Source organism: Ochotona princeps, chromosome 19 (assembly GCF_030435755.1).
Source record: "Ochotona princeps isolate mOchPri1 chromosome 19, mOchPri1.hap1, whole genome shotgun sequence".
NCBI classification, from domain to species: domain Eukaryota; kingdom Metazoa; phylum Chordata; class Mammalia; order Lagomorpha; family Ochotonidae; genus Ochotona; species Ochotona princeps.
Genome location: NC_080850.1, coordinates 32,174,623 through 32,190,867, shown reverse-complemented (window position 1 = coordinate 32,190,867; position 16,245 = coordinate 32,174,623). Strand labels below are relative to the sequence as shown.

General features: G+C 42.6%; 1 protein-coding gene across 1 annotated transcript in view; it reads left to right on the top strand.

The window, feature by feature from the left end:
• Positions 1–16,245, top strand: part of CTNNA1 (catenin alpha 1) — a 153,543-nt gene that overhangs the window by 26,869 nt on the left and 110,429 nt on the right. Inside the window, exons 2-3 of the mRNA XM_004586458.2 lie at positions 2,217–2,323; positions 4,574–4,769. Coding sequence (XP_004586515.1) covers positions 2,219–2,323; positions 4,574–4,769 — 301 coding nt within the window. The 5' untranslated portion in view covers positions 2,217–2,218. The remainder of the gene's footprint in view (positions 1–2,216; positions 2,324–4,573; positions 4,770–16,245) is intronic.

Sequence of the window (16,245 nt, the reverse complement as noted above, 5' to 3'; positions counted from 1 at the left end):
GATAGAGAAGAATTGGAGCTGCCGGGATTAGAACCAGCGGCCATATGGGATCAAGGCGAGGACCTTAGCCACTAGGCCACGCTGCCGAGCCCTCCATCCACTGTTAACAGTCTTCAAATGGCCACAATAGTCAGAGCTGAGCTTCTTCTGGGTTTCCCACATGGGTTCAGTGTTGCAAGCACTTGGGCCATACTCGGCTACTTTCCTAGTTTCCCAGAAACTGGATCAGAAGTGGGGCAGCTGTGACATGAACTGGTGCTTACATGGGATACTGGCAAATGTTTAACATGCTATACGTGTCACTTTATATGCATGTGCAACTCGCCCCGCTTAAAAGAAAAAAAGATCTGGTTATTTGGAAGTCAGAGCTGGAGATTGAGCAGAGTGAACAAAGCAAGTGAGAAAGAGCCAGATAAATCTTCCATCCACTGATTTACTCCCCAAGTGGTTTCAGCAACTGGGGTTGGGCCAGACTGAAGCCAGGAACCAGGGGCATTTTCTGGGTTTCTCACACAGAAAGTAAGCTTTTGGGCCATCTTCATTGTTTCACCAAGGATGTTAGCAGAGAGCAGGATCAGAAGTGGTGCAGTCAGGATTTGAACTGGTACCCATATGGGATACTGTTGCAGTCGTCACTAAGCACAGTGTGAGCTCCTAATTATTTTAGGTACAGAGAATCAAAAGAATCTTTCAACTGCTGGTTGAGTTCGTAAAGGATGGAACCAGTGAGGTCTGGGATAGGCTGAAGCTAGAAGCCAGAAGAAAGAAACTTGATCATGGTCTCCCACTTGAGTGAAAGGAGCCCAAGTACTCGGGCCATCTTCCTAGGCTTGTTAGCAGGACCTGTCAGAAGCAGATCTGCCCTGACTGGAACCAACACTACAATATGGAATACCAGCATCACAAAGCTGGGGCCTATCACTATGCCACGTTGGTGGCCCTTTTCTGTTACTTCTGTTGGTGTTTCCCCTCTAGTGATTTAATCTTTAGAATTTATTTCTTGAATTATTTAAAGGCGGAGGGAGGGAGGAAAAGAGACTAACTGACCGTCCATCTATTCCCCAAAGACCAGCACCAGGACAAGCCTGGAGTCTGGAACAGGGTCTGGAACAGGTGGCAGGACCCCAAGAAGCTGAGCCATCTCCTGCTGTCCCCCTAGATGGATGTTAGCAGGAAGCTGGAACCTAAGGGCTCTGGTATGAGTGTGGGCGTCCCAAGCAGTGTCTGAACTGCTGCTTTAGACAGCCATCCTTTTCCAGAGTTTTAAAGCCTCTTCTTAAGTAAGTTGCCTTGACGGTGATGCTATGGCATTTAACTAAGAGTGACTTGAAATTTCTTCTGGCTATGAGTGATAATGGCTATAGACGAGGAGGGCAGCCGACTCAAGCTTTATGTTTTCATAGAGTGAGACAAGATGGTCTCTAAGAATCCATCAAAACATTAAACGAGGCATACCCTTAGATGATACTGTGGTATAAATGTGGAGTAAGAAAAATGAGGATATTGTGTATTGGTTTCTGAGGAGATTGCTTTTAGAAGTAGCATTCATTCAATTTGGTTTTCAACCTTCTTAGTCCAGTGGGGAGGTTGGAGACTGAGAGTAAAACAGTCTTGGTACCAGAGAAGTCCTGAGGGAAAAATTGTGTTTGGCAACACCTGCTTGTGGTACCACTAGTGTTGCTAACAACAAAATCTTAAACTGTAGGTGATTTTAAGAGTTACCTGGTCTTCACTGTGCAGACCAGTTATTTTGTTGAATCTTGTGTTAAATGTAGCTTTTGGGCCCGGCGGCGTGGCCTAGCGGCTAAAGTCCTCGCCTTGAAAGCCCCGGGATCCCATATGGGCGTTGGTTCTAATCCCGGCAGCTCCACTTCCCATCCAGCTCTCTGCTTGTGGCCTGGGAAAGCAGTTGGGGACGGCCCAAAGCTTTGGGACCCTGCACCCGTGTGGGAGACCTGGAGGAGGTTCCTGGTTCCCGGCTTCGGATCGGCACGCATCAGCCTGTTGCAGCTCACTTGGGGAGTGAATCATCGGATGGAGGGTCTTCCTCTCTGTCTCTCCTCCTCTCTGTATATCCGGCTTTCCAATAATAATAAAATCTTAAAAAAAAAAGTAGCTTTCCTGACATAAAAGTCCTTTAAGCAGAGGACATTTGTTGATACATTTGGTGTTGTATTTGTTGTTTTTCTGACTTTGCCTTTTTGTCTTTCCTGTAGAAATGACTGCTGTCCACACGGGCAATATAAATTTCAAGTGGGACCCCAAAAGTCTAGAGATCAGGACTCTTGCAGTTGAAAGACTGTTAGAGCCCCTTGTTACACAGGTAAGAATCAAAGTGCAAAAATGGGTATGTTGTAACATGTTTGTATTGCGAAAATGCAGGCCAGGGAACAGTCAGTCAGATGGAGATTACTTGGTTCAAAGCTTTAATTTCAGTGTTTAGGTTGATAGAACTTGGTGATTTGACTCTAACAGTGATGGTTAAATATCGAGACCTAACCCTTTAGTATAAAACGTACTACCATTTTCTTTTCTTTACAAGTGTTTTCACATTGTAGGTTTTTTAGTCTTTTTCCTTTTTTTTAAGCGTGTATTTTTAAGATTTTTTTTTTTTTTTTTTTTTTTTTACATGGAGAGGAGAGACATTTGTTGCATCCCGTTTAACTCCCCAAATGGTCGGAATGGCCAGAGCTGCTCAGATCCAAAACCAGGAGCTTCTTCTGGGTCTCGCACTTGTGTGCAGGGTCCCAAGTCATTGTGTCATCCTCTGCTGCTTTGTGTCAAGGAGCTGGCTGGGAAGTGAAGCAGCCAGGACACGAAACAACACTCCTAATGGGGTGCTGGCACTTACAGGTGGAGGATTAGTGTGCTGCACAGTTGCGGTGGGCTCAAACCTTTTTCTTTCTTTTTTTAAACTTTTTGTTTATTTGAAAAGCATAGTGACTGAAAGAGGAGAAAGATTTTTCCATGTGCTTTTTCACTCCTCATTTGGCCTCAGTGGCAGGAGCCCAGAGCTTTCAGAGTGTCTCTCCTGTGGGCACAGGGGCCCAGTCACTTTGACTACCTTCTGCTGCAATAGAGGTGCGTTAGTAGTGAGCTGGATTGAAAGTTGAGTAGCTGAAACTTAAACGGATGCCCACATGGGGTGCCAGTGTCAGAGATGGAGGTGGGTTTTTTTTGTTGTTTTTAAGTATTTATTTTTATTGGAAAGTCAGATATACAGAGAGGAGGAGAGACAGGAAGATCTTCCATCTGATGATTCACTCCCCAACTGACTGCAGCAGTCGGTGCTGCTCCGATCCGAAGCCAGGAGCCAGGAACCTCCTCCAGGTCTCCCACATGGGTGCAGGGTCCCAAGGCTTTGGGCCGTCCTTGACTGCTTTCCCAGGTCACAAGCAGGGAACTGGATGGGAAGTGGAGCTCCCGGGATTAGAACCGGCGCCCATATGAGATCCCGGCATGTTCAAGGCGAGGACTTTAGCCGCTAGGCTACGCCACCGGGCCCCAATGCCACTAGGCAACTGCGCTGTGCCCCAGATGGAGGTTTAATCTTATGTTATGCCACCAGATCCTCCTCTTGGCTTATCCTGTTAAGCCATGGTTCAGCCCTGGACTCTTTTTGTAACTGCTCAGACCCTATTTAAGAAGGGATGTGGAAATATCTGGAGTGTGTGGGAGACCTGAAAGAAGCTCCTGGCTCTTTGCTTCAGACTGGCTCAGTTCTGGCTGTTGAGGCCACATGGGGAGTGAATCAGCAGAAAGAAGACCTTCCTCTCTCTTTCCTCTTCTGTCTGTATCTGACGTTTTAATAAAGAAGTAAAATCTGTAAAAAAAAAAAAAAAAAGGTTCCTCATGCTGCTTTACACATCTTGAGTTGCATATAATTAATTAGGAGATAATTTGAGTGTGTAAATTGAGTCTGTTTTTATATCCGCAGATTCAAGTGATTGCTTTTCGTAAGTTGTTGGTAGCTAGTGTCTGCTTCTAGTGTTTTGTCATAGTTGACGTCGGAATGAATGTGTATTAAGGATAGGAAAGAGAGAGAGATAAAAATGAGATTCAGTGGCATGTGGGTTTTTTTTTATATTTGTTGTCTTTTTTTTTTTTAAGATTTATTCATTTTTATTAGAAAGTCAGATATACAGAGAGGAGGAGAGATAGAGAGGAAGATCTTCCGTCCGATGATTCACTCCCCAAGTGAGCCGCAACGGCCGGTGCTGTGCCGATCCGGAGCGAGGAGCCAGAAACCTCCTCCAGGTCTCTCATGCGGGTGCAGGATCCCAAAGCATTGGGCTATCCTCGACTGCCTTCCCAGGCCACAAGCAGGGAGCTGGATGGAAAGTGGAGCTGCTGGGATTAGGACAGGTGCATGCAAGGCAAGGACTTTGGCCACTAGGCTGCTGTGCTGCTGGGCTGCTGGGCCTAGTTTGCTGCTTGGACACTTGGTGTCCTAAGTGTGATGTTTCATTTCCTTGTGAATGGTTTACTGTTGCAGTCTTTAAAGATGCTATTCTCTGTCTTATTTTTATTTTAATTGACTGAAATTGCTTTTTTTTTTTAATGAAACTTTCAGGTTACAACCCTGGTAAACACAAATAGTAAAGGACCCTCTAATAAAAAGAGAGGTCGTTCTAAGAAGGCTCATGTTTTGGCGGCATCTGTTGAACAAGCAACTGAGAATTTTTTGGAAAAGGGAGATAAAATTGCAAAGGAGAGTCAGTTTCTCAAGGAGGAGCTTGTGGCTGCTGTAGAGGATGTTCGGAAACAAGGTAGGTCAATTTCACTTTATATTTTAAAAAAATAAATCTTTCTAAAAATTATTTGAAATTTTTTTGTCAGTGTTGTCATTCACATGCTTACTAGTTGGCTTAGCAAGGAAGGAAGGAATAACTTAATATATTCATTTAAATTGAGTTATTTTGGCTTGTATTTCAGTCGGGAGATGGTCAAAGGAACACTTGAAATCTGAAATCCACTACTTTTAGGGGTTTCAAGTAATACTAAGTTTTAGAAAAATTTTTAAAAGATTTATTTGTTTGATATATTGAAAAGTCAGATACACAGATGGGAGGAGAGACAGTGGAAAATCTTCTGTCTACTGATTCACTACCCAAGCAGCCGCAACAGCAGATGCTGAGCCGATCCGAAGCCAGGAGTCCGGAGCCTCCTCCGGGTCTCTCTTGTGGGTGCAGGATCCCAAGGCTTTGGGCTGTCCTCGACTGTTCTCTCAGGGCACAAGCAGAGAGCCTGATGGGAAGTGGGGCTACCTGGATTAGGACCAGTGCTCATATGGGATCCCTGCATGTGCAAGGCAGGGACTTTAGCTGCTAGGCTACTGTGCTGGGCCCAGTGTTAGAATTTTTTTTTTTTAGTGTTAAAAATTTTGTAACAAAATTTGGGAAATACATGGGATATGAATTGACCATTTATGTTATATGATACCTTCTATCCCTAAAGAATTATTTTAATTGAAAGGCAGCGTGATAGGTTTTCATCCACTGTACAAAGCCCAGGAGTCCAGAACACTGTACCAGTGGCTGCAATGGATGGGGCTGGTGTAGGCTGAACCTAGGAGCCTGAATTTCTATTCAGATCTCTCACCTGGGTGTGAAAGACCTAGCCACCTGGGTGGTCTTCCGCCTGCCCTTCCCAGGTACATTAGTAGGGAGCTGGATTGTAAGTAGAGTAGCTAGTTCTGGAATTGATGGCTCTGACGTTAAATGCTCGTGTTGCAAATGGCAGATTAGCTCATCTCACAACATTGGCCCTGTGATAACTTTTTAGTTCTTGCTGTTAGAGGTGAGAATGATAATACTCATTCATCCGACTCATTCTGTTGTCCTAGTATGTTAAGTCAGCTATGTATATTTGAGCTTGTTTGAGTTGGACCTAAACAAATCTGAGCTTAACACCATGTTTTGAGAAATTCAGAGTATATGAAGATGAAGTGGTGAGCCATAGCCTACTAGTAGTTAATGTTGGGAAAGCTTACATTATTATTATGTTTTAAGTGTGAAAAGATTTTAAATACAAAGGTAACACTACAGTGTCTAAGAAGTTTTAGATAGACTTAGGTTTCAGCAGGAGGGCATCAACAGAGTCTTTATATGCTGTTGGATATCAGGAAATTACAGCCTTTGGGGAGAACCTCACTGGAAATTTATATCATATACCCCTTTGCACTCAGAAAAGCGCTGGACATTAAGATGGAGATGGTATTCCCAGTTGTTAAATTGTGAAACTGAACTACAAGTCTTAGATGGTGAATATTTTTCTGAGTTCTCAGACTGAAGGTAAATATTCCTAATAATACAAATGATGAAATTATCAAGATTTCATAATACGAAAGTGTGTTAGTTTGTTGAGGCTGCCATAGCAAAGTATTTTGATTATGGCATGGTGGTTGAGAATATTAGAAAAACAGACTCTTGCAGTTTTGAAGGCCCGGCAATCAAGAGCCAGGATTCTTGGTCCCCTTATTAGGACTTAGCTGAGCCTATTCTATGCCTCTCTTAGCTTCTGGTGGTTGCTTGTGGTCACATCACTCCAGTCTTGTAGTCTTCATTGTCATGTTGTTCTGTGTTCAGATTTTCCTCCTTGGGCCCGGTGGCATGGCCTAGTGGCCAAAGTCCTCGCCTTGAACGTGCCGGGATCCCATATGGACGGCAGTTCTAATCCCGGCGGCCCTGCTTCTCATTCAGCTCCTACTGTGGCCTGGGAAGGCAGTCGAGGACGGCCCAAAGCTTTGGGACCCTGCCACCCGCGTGGGAACCACATGGAAGAGGTTCCTGGTTCCCATCTTCGGATTGGCTCAGCTCCAGCTGTTGCAGCTCACTTGGGGAGTGAATCATTGGACGGAGGATCTGTCTCTCTGTCTCTCCTCCTCTCTGTATATCTGACTTTGTAATAAAAAATAAATTAAAAAAAAATTTCCTCCTTATAGAAACATTAGACGTTGTGTTAGGGCATATCCTAATCAACTGTGACCTTAATTTTATAACTTTGCAAAGACCTATTTCTAGGGGTTGGCCTGGCTAATCTCCTGCCTACAAGTGCCTGCTTGCCATATGTGTGATGATTCAAGTCCCAGCTGTTCCACTTCTGATCCAACTTATGGCCTGGGAAAGTAATAGAAGATGACTCAAGTCCTTGGGATCCTGCACCTATGTAGGAGACCTGGTAAAGGCTCTTGTCCTTAGGTTCAGATCAGCTCAGCTCTGGCCGTTTTGTCCATTTAAGGAGTGAACCAGTAGATGGAAGAACTTTGTTTCTCCTCTCTGTAAATCTTTAAAAAAAAAAAAAAAAAAAACTATCAACAACAATAAAAAAAGACCTTTTTCTAAATAAAGTGAAATTCATATTGTACAATGGTTTTAGCCTGATGTGTTTTCAAGCAGTTTAATAGTGCAGTTCAAGACAGGTTTGTTTGTTTGTTTGTTTTGAATTTTTATTGGAAAGGCAGATTTACAGAGGGAAGGGCAGAGAGAAAGATCTTCTGTCAACTGGTTCACTCCCCAAGAGGACACATTGGGTTCACTTCCCAAGTGGTTCATGTGGGTGCAGGGTCCCAAGGCTTTGGGCCATCTTCTGCTGCTTTCCCAGGCCACAAGCAGGGAGCTACATGGGAAGTGGAACAGCTGAGACAGGAACAGGTGTCAATCTGGGATCCCAGAGCATGCAAGGCAAGGATTTAGCCACTGAGCCATTGGGCTGGACCCTCAGGGATGGTTTTAATTTGATAGGCAGTAAAGGTGAGAGACAATAACCACCCATCTCCTGGTTCATTCTGCAAGTGTCCATATGGTCCTGAACTTTGCCTAAGTTGTTTTTGGTTGATAGTAACACAGTTACCTAATCACTGCTAAGTCCCAGGATCTGCTTTGGCAGAAACTGGAGTCCAGAGGAGCAGCTGGGAAATCAGATGCAAGTGTTTTGATAATGGTACTCAGGTCTTTCAATGGTTAGACTAAAGGCACTTTGTCCAAGAATAATTGGTGAGCTTCCTGTTGAGGAAGTCTGTATGATGACCATTGTTTCCTTGTCCTTTTTGGGAAGGTTCTGGGCCCTGGTCTTTTTTTTTAATGTGAACGTAAAATTATTATATTGACCAAAATTATTATATTGGCCAAATTAATAGAACTGATAATTGACTGTCAATACAGTGTAGTTGAATATCTGTCTTTTCTTTCTTTTTTGTAAGGTTTATTTATTTTTTATTGGAAAGTCAGATTTTACCGAGAGGAGATACACAGAAAGATCCTCAGGCTGCTGGCTCTCTTCCCCAAATAGCCACAATGGCCAGAGCTAAGCCAATCCAAAGCCAAGAGCCACCTCCAAGTCTCCCATGTGGGTGCTGGCTCCCAAGGCTTTGGGCCATCCTCGACTGCTTTTTCACGCCATAAGCAGGGAGCTGGAAGGGAAGTGATGCGGCTGGGATATGAACCAGCACCCATATGGGATCCTGGCATATTCTTTATTTTGTAAATACATGTTGTGGAGATAACTTACTTTCTTCCTTGATTCAGAAGTTTCTCTGAAAGTATAGAAGTTATGGTGCTGTATGTACCTCACTGAAACATCCCCACAACTTTGAAATTATATCTGAATTTCTTGTTCTTATTTCTATTTGAAAAAAAGCTTATGTGCTTCTGAATCATAACCTTGGAATTATTTATGATTATGACCTACTCACCATAATCTTCTGCTCCTTGGGCAGAGGGAACCATAAACAGAAATGTAACTGCCTCCTATCATCTGTTGCATCAGATAACCAAAAGCTGAGATACATTGCTATTTTCTACTTTTTCTTATTTGTTCTCTGGAGCATCTTAACAAATAATGGTGAAATCTCTAATCTGTTATAAATGGAACAAAAATATCTATTTTGAAAGTAATTAATTCCAGATTCTTTAGCCGATAAAGTCTTGTTCTGTATCTCTTTTTTCATCATTTGAAACCAAATAGTAGTTCTTATGCATCTGCAAAGTTGTTGACTACCTCCCTTAAAATGTGGAGTTTAACCTTGGTCCCTTTAAGGTGGCACTCACTCTATAATGAATAAAATGTCATAGTAATATTGTTTTCTATGTGGTAGCATACTTTGGGATTTTCCTCCTGGATAATTTACCCTGGGGAAAGCTGGCTGCTCTGCCTGGAGGCAGACCTGAGGCACCTCTGAGGGACCCAGGAGATCCTTTGGAAGGGAACTGACTCCTGCTCCCAGGCAGTTCTCATTGGCTAAACATGTGTATGAACCACTGTGGAAGCAGATTTGTATCTCCAATCCTTTAGATGATAGCATTTCCAATCCACTCTGAATCCCTGGCCCTCAGAAAATCCTGGAAGACAAAACATGTTTGTTGTAGGATACCAACTTTTAGGATTATTTGTTGAATAGAAGAATAAAATTAGACTTAATTTCCTGGTCTACGTTCAGTGATTCTTGGCATTTATGCAAAACCTTGACCTAACAGTTGTGAATTTTACTGAATATATCTACTTATAAATGTACGTGCATATCCACTAAAACGATTGCTAAATGATGAATAAGAGGATTTCTTTGTTCTGAGTCAGTGCTAATTTTGTTTCAGTTAGGTCCTGGCAAATATTTGATGTACAGGACCAGTTAGGGTTTTAGACTTTACTGGCTCTGAGAACTCTTTTGGACTGATGAGCTGTGTTCAGGGACACTAGTACTTGGCCCATCCTCCACAGCTTTCCCAGTGCGTCAACAGTGAGCTGAGTGAAAGTAGAACAGCTAGGACTCCACCTGGTGCCTTGCTGGCTTGCTGGCACTGTAGATGGAGGGTTAGCTTGCTACAACACAGTGCTGGCCCCCCATGTGCTTTTTTTTTTTTTAACCTGCGTTACTTTGCTCCTCTTGCCTTCCATCTTACAAGAACCAGTGCAGCTTCTAGTATCTTGAGGAGACTTTTGCAATCTCATACTTATTCTCTCATTCTCCTCCCACTCAGATCACTAATTATTTTTTGTACCCTGATTATCAGCTGTAGGGCAAAGCAGCAGAAAAAGGATCCTGTCTTCTAGAAGACATCTCCACCAGGGACCATACGTAATCAACTATCTTATTTCCTACTTGGATTACTCTGATACAAGCCTACTCCCAGATGGCAGATAGTTCCCCCCCATCTCCCTAACTCTTACGAAGTAAATGAAGAAATATTGGAGGAAAAAAAGAGCCAAAAGGGTACATCCTGTGGTGAAGAATAGGGTTGGTACCCAGGAGAACAGTTACTAGACTCTCCAGGAGCATGGGGAAGAAAAGACAACATCTTTCATTACTGTTGCACAAAGAGCTAGGAAGACAGTACACAGGCGAGCAAAGCCTAACGAGAGCAGGAGGCGTGGGGAGTATGGTCTCTTAAGAGAACATCCAAGTAGTGCGTGAATGCCAGAGCCCATACAGGGTAGCTACTGACCTGATCAGAGGCACAACAGAACTCTCAGAGCACAGGGTTTTGGATGTCGTGCAAACGGGGATTAGTTTTACTCCATAGTGCCACAGGAATCTCAGCTAGTCACTGGATCAGCTTTGAGGTCAAGTGACGCAAATTTTACATGAATGTTCTTATCTCACAACATTTCATTGAAGCTTGAATGTATTAAAAATGCTAATGTTTATTTAATGTTCATAAATTCATAGACTATAAAAGGGGACTAACACAGTTGTTCAACAATCCAATCTGTCACCTGCAAACACTGGGATGCCATATCGGCTAGTTGCTCCACTTCCCATGCAATTCTCTGCTTATTGCCTGGAAAGCAGCAGAGGATAGTCCAGTTCTTTGGACCCCTGTATGCACGTGGGAGAGCCAGAAGAAGCTTCTGGCTTTGTATCAGCTGAGCTCTGGCCATTGAGTCCATTTGTGGAATGAACCAGCAGATGGAAGATCTCTGTCTTTCCTTCTCTCTGTAAATCTGCCTTTAAGTAAAAACAATAAATCTGTAAAAGAAAAAAGCAGTATATGATGCAAGATGAGCTAGGAACAAAGGGGACCTTGTGTGGAGGTAGTGCCTTTCATGTTGAGTACTGCTGCTGGGAAAGGTTAGAGGGAATCAGAGGCTAGCTTTTAAGAGAGTGGCTTGTGGTTCGAGTCCAGACTGTTCTACTTTCCATCAAGATCCCTGCCTGTGGCCTGGGAAAGCAGTAGAGGATTTCCTAAAGCCTTGGGACCGTTCACCTGTGTGGGAGACCTGAAAGAAGTTCCAGGTTCCTGGCTTTTGATTGATTCAGTTCTGGCTGTAGTGACCACTTGGGGGAGTGGCCAGTAGATAGAAGATCTTTCAGTCTCTTCTCTGTAAATCTCTTTCCAATAAAAAAATAAGTCTTTTAAAAAAATGAAAAAGGGTGCCTTGGCCTACAGATGTTGAAGGGAGGATTGTTAGGGAAATGATGTAGAATCAGATACCTTGCTTGGCGCAGCTTAGGTGGTTCAGGTTCTCATATGTTAGAATATATCAAGTGGCACAGGATTCAGTACCTCAGGAAGCAGCTCTTTCCAGCATTGGTTTGTGTTTATTTTTAAAGCTGTTTCTTAAATTATACAGAAACATGTCTTTGTAATTTTCTTCCTGTCTTAAGAAGTTGTACCATCTGGGCAACATAGTCTATGAGGGAATGTGCTGTTTCGGTGAGATCGGCGTCTCAGCTGTGCCCAAGAACGGTCAACGGGATGGAGAAAGAGCCGAAGTAGGCGTGACATGGAAACAGCAGTGGATGAAACTGCAGGTCATACAGGTCAACTAATAGGCTTGTGGAAATAACTGATCTTCTCAAAAGATAGAGCTAGGGGACTTATTGTCAGGAACATTGCAATAACTTTTTAATATTTTTCTCTGAGTTATTTGTATTAAATTATTGAGGTGTGTTGAGGGAGGGTGTGCTGCTAAAACTTGGGTGAATGATCTGGAGTGAGAATAGATTTTTCTCAGCTTACAGCTCTTAGCAGACTTTCTTGACTCTGTTTGCTTTAGTGTTACACTATTAAAAGAGGCAGTATTTTTAATCTTTTATTTTGAAGTACTTATTGATTCAGGAGGGGTCCATTTTACTTGTCACACAGCCTCCACTATGATTTATTTCAGGAAAGTGTGTAGTGCAGAATTCCAAAAGTTGGCATTGGTTGAGAATGTATTCGGGTTGTGCATATAGTTCTCCGTGCTTATACATTTGTGTAACTACTGCTGCAGCCTAGACACAGAAGTGGTCCTGTTTTTGCAGACAGTATAGGACTTTTTGAGATTGGCTAGGCCTGGGAAAGCAGTTGAGGACGGCCCAAAGCCTTGGGACCCTGCACTCACGTGGGAGACCCGGAAGAGGCTCCTGGCTTTGGATTGGCTTGGCTCTAGCCGTTGCGGCCACTTGGGGAGGGAACCATCAGACAGAAGATCTTCCTCTCTGTCTCTCCTCCTTTCCCAGGCCACAGTCAGGGTACATGAAGGGAAGTGGGGTTGCTGGGATGTGAACTGGTGTCCATATGGGATCCTGGCATGTGCAAGGCGAGGGCTTTAGCCATTAGGCTACCGTACTGGGCCCTCTTCTAGATTTCCTCTTCCCCCCATATTGTTATATTAGTATAGTGCTTCAGCAGCAGTCCATATGGGATCCATCATTTTGTATCATGATATTCTAGGAATGGACAATGGTGGAAAGTCCAATATCCTATTGTCATGGTATATTTAATAGTTATATTGTGAGTCCTCCTCTTAATTGGAAGTAGAGATGGATACCATAATGCTGCTCTACTTCCCGGTATGCTGTCTTCATTATACAGTCTCGGTATGAGAAAATACGTACATGCATGTTTATACACATACACGCACACATCGTATTTTGGTCAAGGTTGCCTGATATCAGAGAGAACATATAGTTTTCCTTTGGGGATCGTTTTATTTCACTGAGCATAATGGTCTGTAATTGGGAATATAGTAGAATGTTTTTTTGAAATGAATAATATTCCATGGAGTAGATGTACTACAGTTTCTTTATTCCTCTTTTAACAGGCATCTTGGTGGTTTCCAATGTATTTGCTATAGCAAATTGTACTGTTTTTTTAAATTGTACTTTCTAAATACAGGATTTTTAAAGACTTATTTTTATTGAAACATCAGATTTATATAGAGAAGGAGAGACAGAGTAAGATCTTCCATCCATTGGTTCATGCCCTAAATGGCTGCAGTAGCCGGAGTTGAGCTGATCTGAACCCATAAGCCAGGAGGTTGTTCAGGGTCTCCCATGTGGGTGCAGGGTCCAAAGCTTTGGGCCATCCTCTACTGCTTTTCAGGATGTAAGCAAGGAGCTGGATGGGAAGTGGAGCAGCTGGGCCACAACCAGTACCCGTCTGGGATCCCAATGATTTCTGGGGGAGAATTTACTAATTTCACCGTCATACCGAGCCCTAAATCTCATTCATTTGACAGATCATCTTTTGTATAAAAAGAAGTCTTACTGATTTTGATTCTTTTTTTGAGGAGCAGATAGAGGGAGCAGGCTCTGCATTTCCCAATTCATTCTCCAAATGCCTGCAAAGTCTGGAATCCGGCTGAAGCTGAGAACCAGCATACAGCTCTCCTGTGTAGGGTTGCAGAACCCAACTGCTATGGCTGTCGTTGCTCTGTTTCAGAGTCTGCATTAGCAGGAGCTGCATAAAGAGTCAGGTATTGAATCCAGGCACTGGGTCATGGACTAAGACTGACAAGTAGGCAGAATGCTTATCCCTTGCTAGTTTTAGAGCAAGAGAACCGTATTTATTGACTACTATACCTGTATTTAAAACTTGTGAATGTGCTAAATTGTGGGAAATCTGGGTAGTATGATTTGTGAAGTTGCCTAATGGCATTATAAGCTAAACTTTTTTTTTATTTAAGAGGCATCTTTTGGGGTTTCTTACTAAAAATTGATTTGAAAGGCAGAGACATAGAAAAGGAGCAGTCGTGGACAGATAGTTGTTGCTTTACACCTTAAATACTTGCAGGGGCCAGGACAGGGGCCTGGACTAAGACTAGTACTTTTATATGGGTGGTAGGAACCGAAGTATTTGAGGTCTCCATGTGTCTCCAGCAGCTTCTCAACTCAGACCAGAAGCCTTCCTTATGGGTCTTTCCAAAAATATTTATCTGAAAGGCACAGTGGTAGAAAGGACACACACACACATATATCTTCCATCCACTGGTCACTTTTTGATTGTCCATAATTGCTGGGGCTCGCTGAGGCCAAAGCCAGGAGGCTCCATCGGGGTGTTCCATGTGGTTAGCAGTGGTCCAAGTACTAAGTGTTTTCTGCTGCCATCGCAGTTGTTTCATCAGGGACATGGGATTCCAGCGTCATAGACGATGGCTTAACCTACATTGCCACAATGCTGACCCTTCCTGAGATTTTTCATTGATGTTAGAGACATTCTTATTACTTACTCCATATTTGTATATTGTTTAGAATGTAGGTGCCATCTTCCTTAGTGCAGCTTGAATGTTTTATGTATATGAAAATACATACACATATATATGTGTGTGTTCATTGTGAATCTTGGTGAAGCAGTTTTAAGAAAATTAAGATGTATTTCACTCTTGACAAAGGAATATTGAACATGAGCTGTCAGGCTCTTGAGGTATGATTTTTTTCCCCTGGCAGCTGACTAGAGTTAGAGTGAAGGAGGTAGAAATTGGTCTCCTGTCCAGTGCAGATGTTGACAGCTCCAGAATGATGTACCCACCACTCTTGTGGGCAGCCTTGAAGATAGATGTTAAAAGGCAGGTGTGATTTGGACACAGCAGCTGTCAGTGACTGTTTTAAATAGGAGTTGAGAATTGGATGGCAGGCAGAGTGGAGTCTGGGTCACCTCAGGTCCTGGTGTGGTGTGCCAGCTTAGAGCTTTCAAGAGTTTTCTGTGGGCGCGTGAGAGGAGAGTGCTTTCTAATTTGTCTAGGCTGGTTGGTGTGGTTTTAATCAGGTTGAAACTCTGAGCCTGACCTTACATATGGGTTCCGAAATTTTTCACAGGAGAGAAAATGACAAATAAGTGTTCCTAACTTTGGAATGTAGAGTTTGAGTTTCAAAAAGTGTTACTGATGCTGCCTGTAGAACAGAAGCTGGGAAACATTCAACATTTGAAAAATATTATAAAGCTAGTTAAGTTTTCAGATTAGTGTAATAACTTCATTAAATCTAATAAGATTTCAGAGTTTTTTTTTTCCTCTCATTCTGTTCTGAGTTCTGACTTTTCCCTTGTCTTCCTTCCTATTTTTTCCTTTGGGTGTCTTGGTGGAATTTTCATCCTGTTTCTGCTTCTCTTGTGGCTGTTTCTTTTCACGTCAGTGCTTGTGGCTTGGTCTGTCCTTGGAGGTGCCGTTTTCGCTCTCCACTTTATATGTTTCTGAGAACTGTGATTAAGTCTAAAATTGTCCAATATTGACTCGAATTCCTCCACTCTCACCATTTAATCCATTTTCTTTTTACTCTTCATTTAACTTGAGCAGAAAAAGCAAAACATAAATTTTGAAAAATCATTAGCTGGTTGTCATCTGGGAGTTTTATGTTGTGAAGTTGTCTGTCTGACTTCAGCTGCAAGCCTCTGGGGTGGAGGTTGCTGTATTTTCTCTGACTTGGGATGTGTCAAGGATGCTGTCTGCTTCTGGATCCCCACCCGGTGTGAGCATATGCTGCTTCTTGGGGATTCAGTCTCGGGGATTCTTCCAAGCTAGCTTGGAAGCCAGGGAGGAAGAGAGAAGTCATTCAATTCAGATGTTTTCTGTCATTTTGAAATTGCTCTTTTTTTTTTTTTTTTTTAAGTCTGCTTTGTTAAACTTGAAAGAAATAATGACACTGGGACAATAATACTTTTAAGTTATAATGGGTGATATTTCTGTCTTAATGTGTTTGTACAATGTAACTGAGGGGAGTTATCTTAGGAAAAAATAAAATGTTAGGGTTTGGCTTGACTTCAACCATGATGTTGCAGTACCTTGGTTTCTACTAGTTAATGTCTTAGGAAGTGATCCCTAGTTGAAATGCATATTATGCATTTATTTGAATGTGTAATCAGGAAGTAAGTGCCTCTCTTTGGAGTGTTTCTGAATAGCAGCCGGGTACACTTGAATTAGTAAGGAAAATGAGAGCAGGAATATGTCTGGTACTCTATTTCAAATAGAAAAATTCATTCATCTGTTAACTGAAAAAGTAGAAATTTCAAAGCTCCATTTCATGTCCTCAGCGTTAGAATACACGGTTGT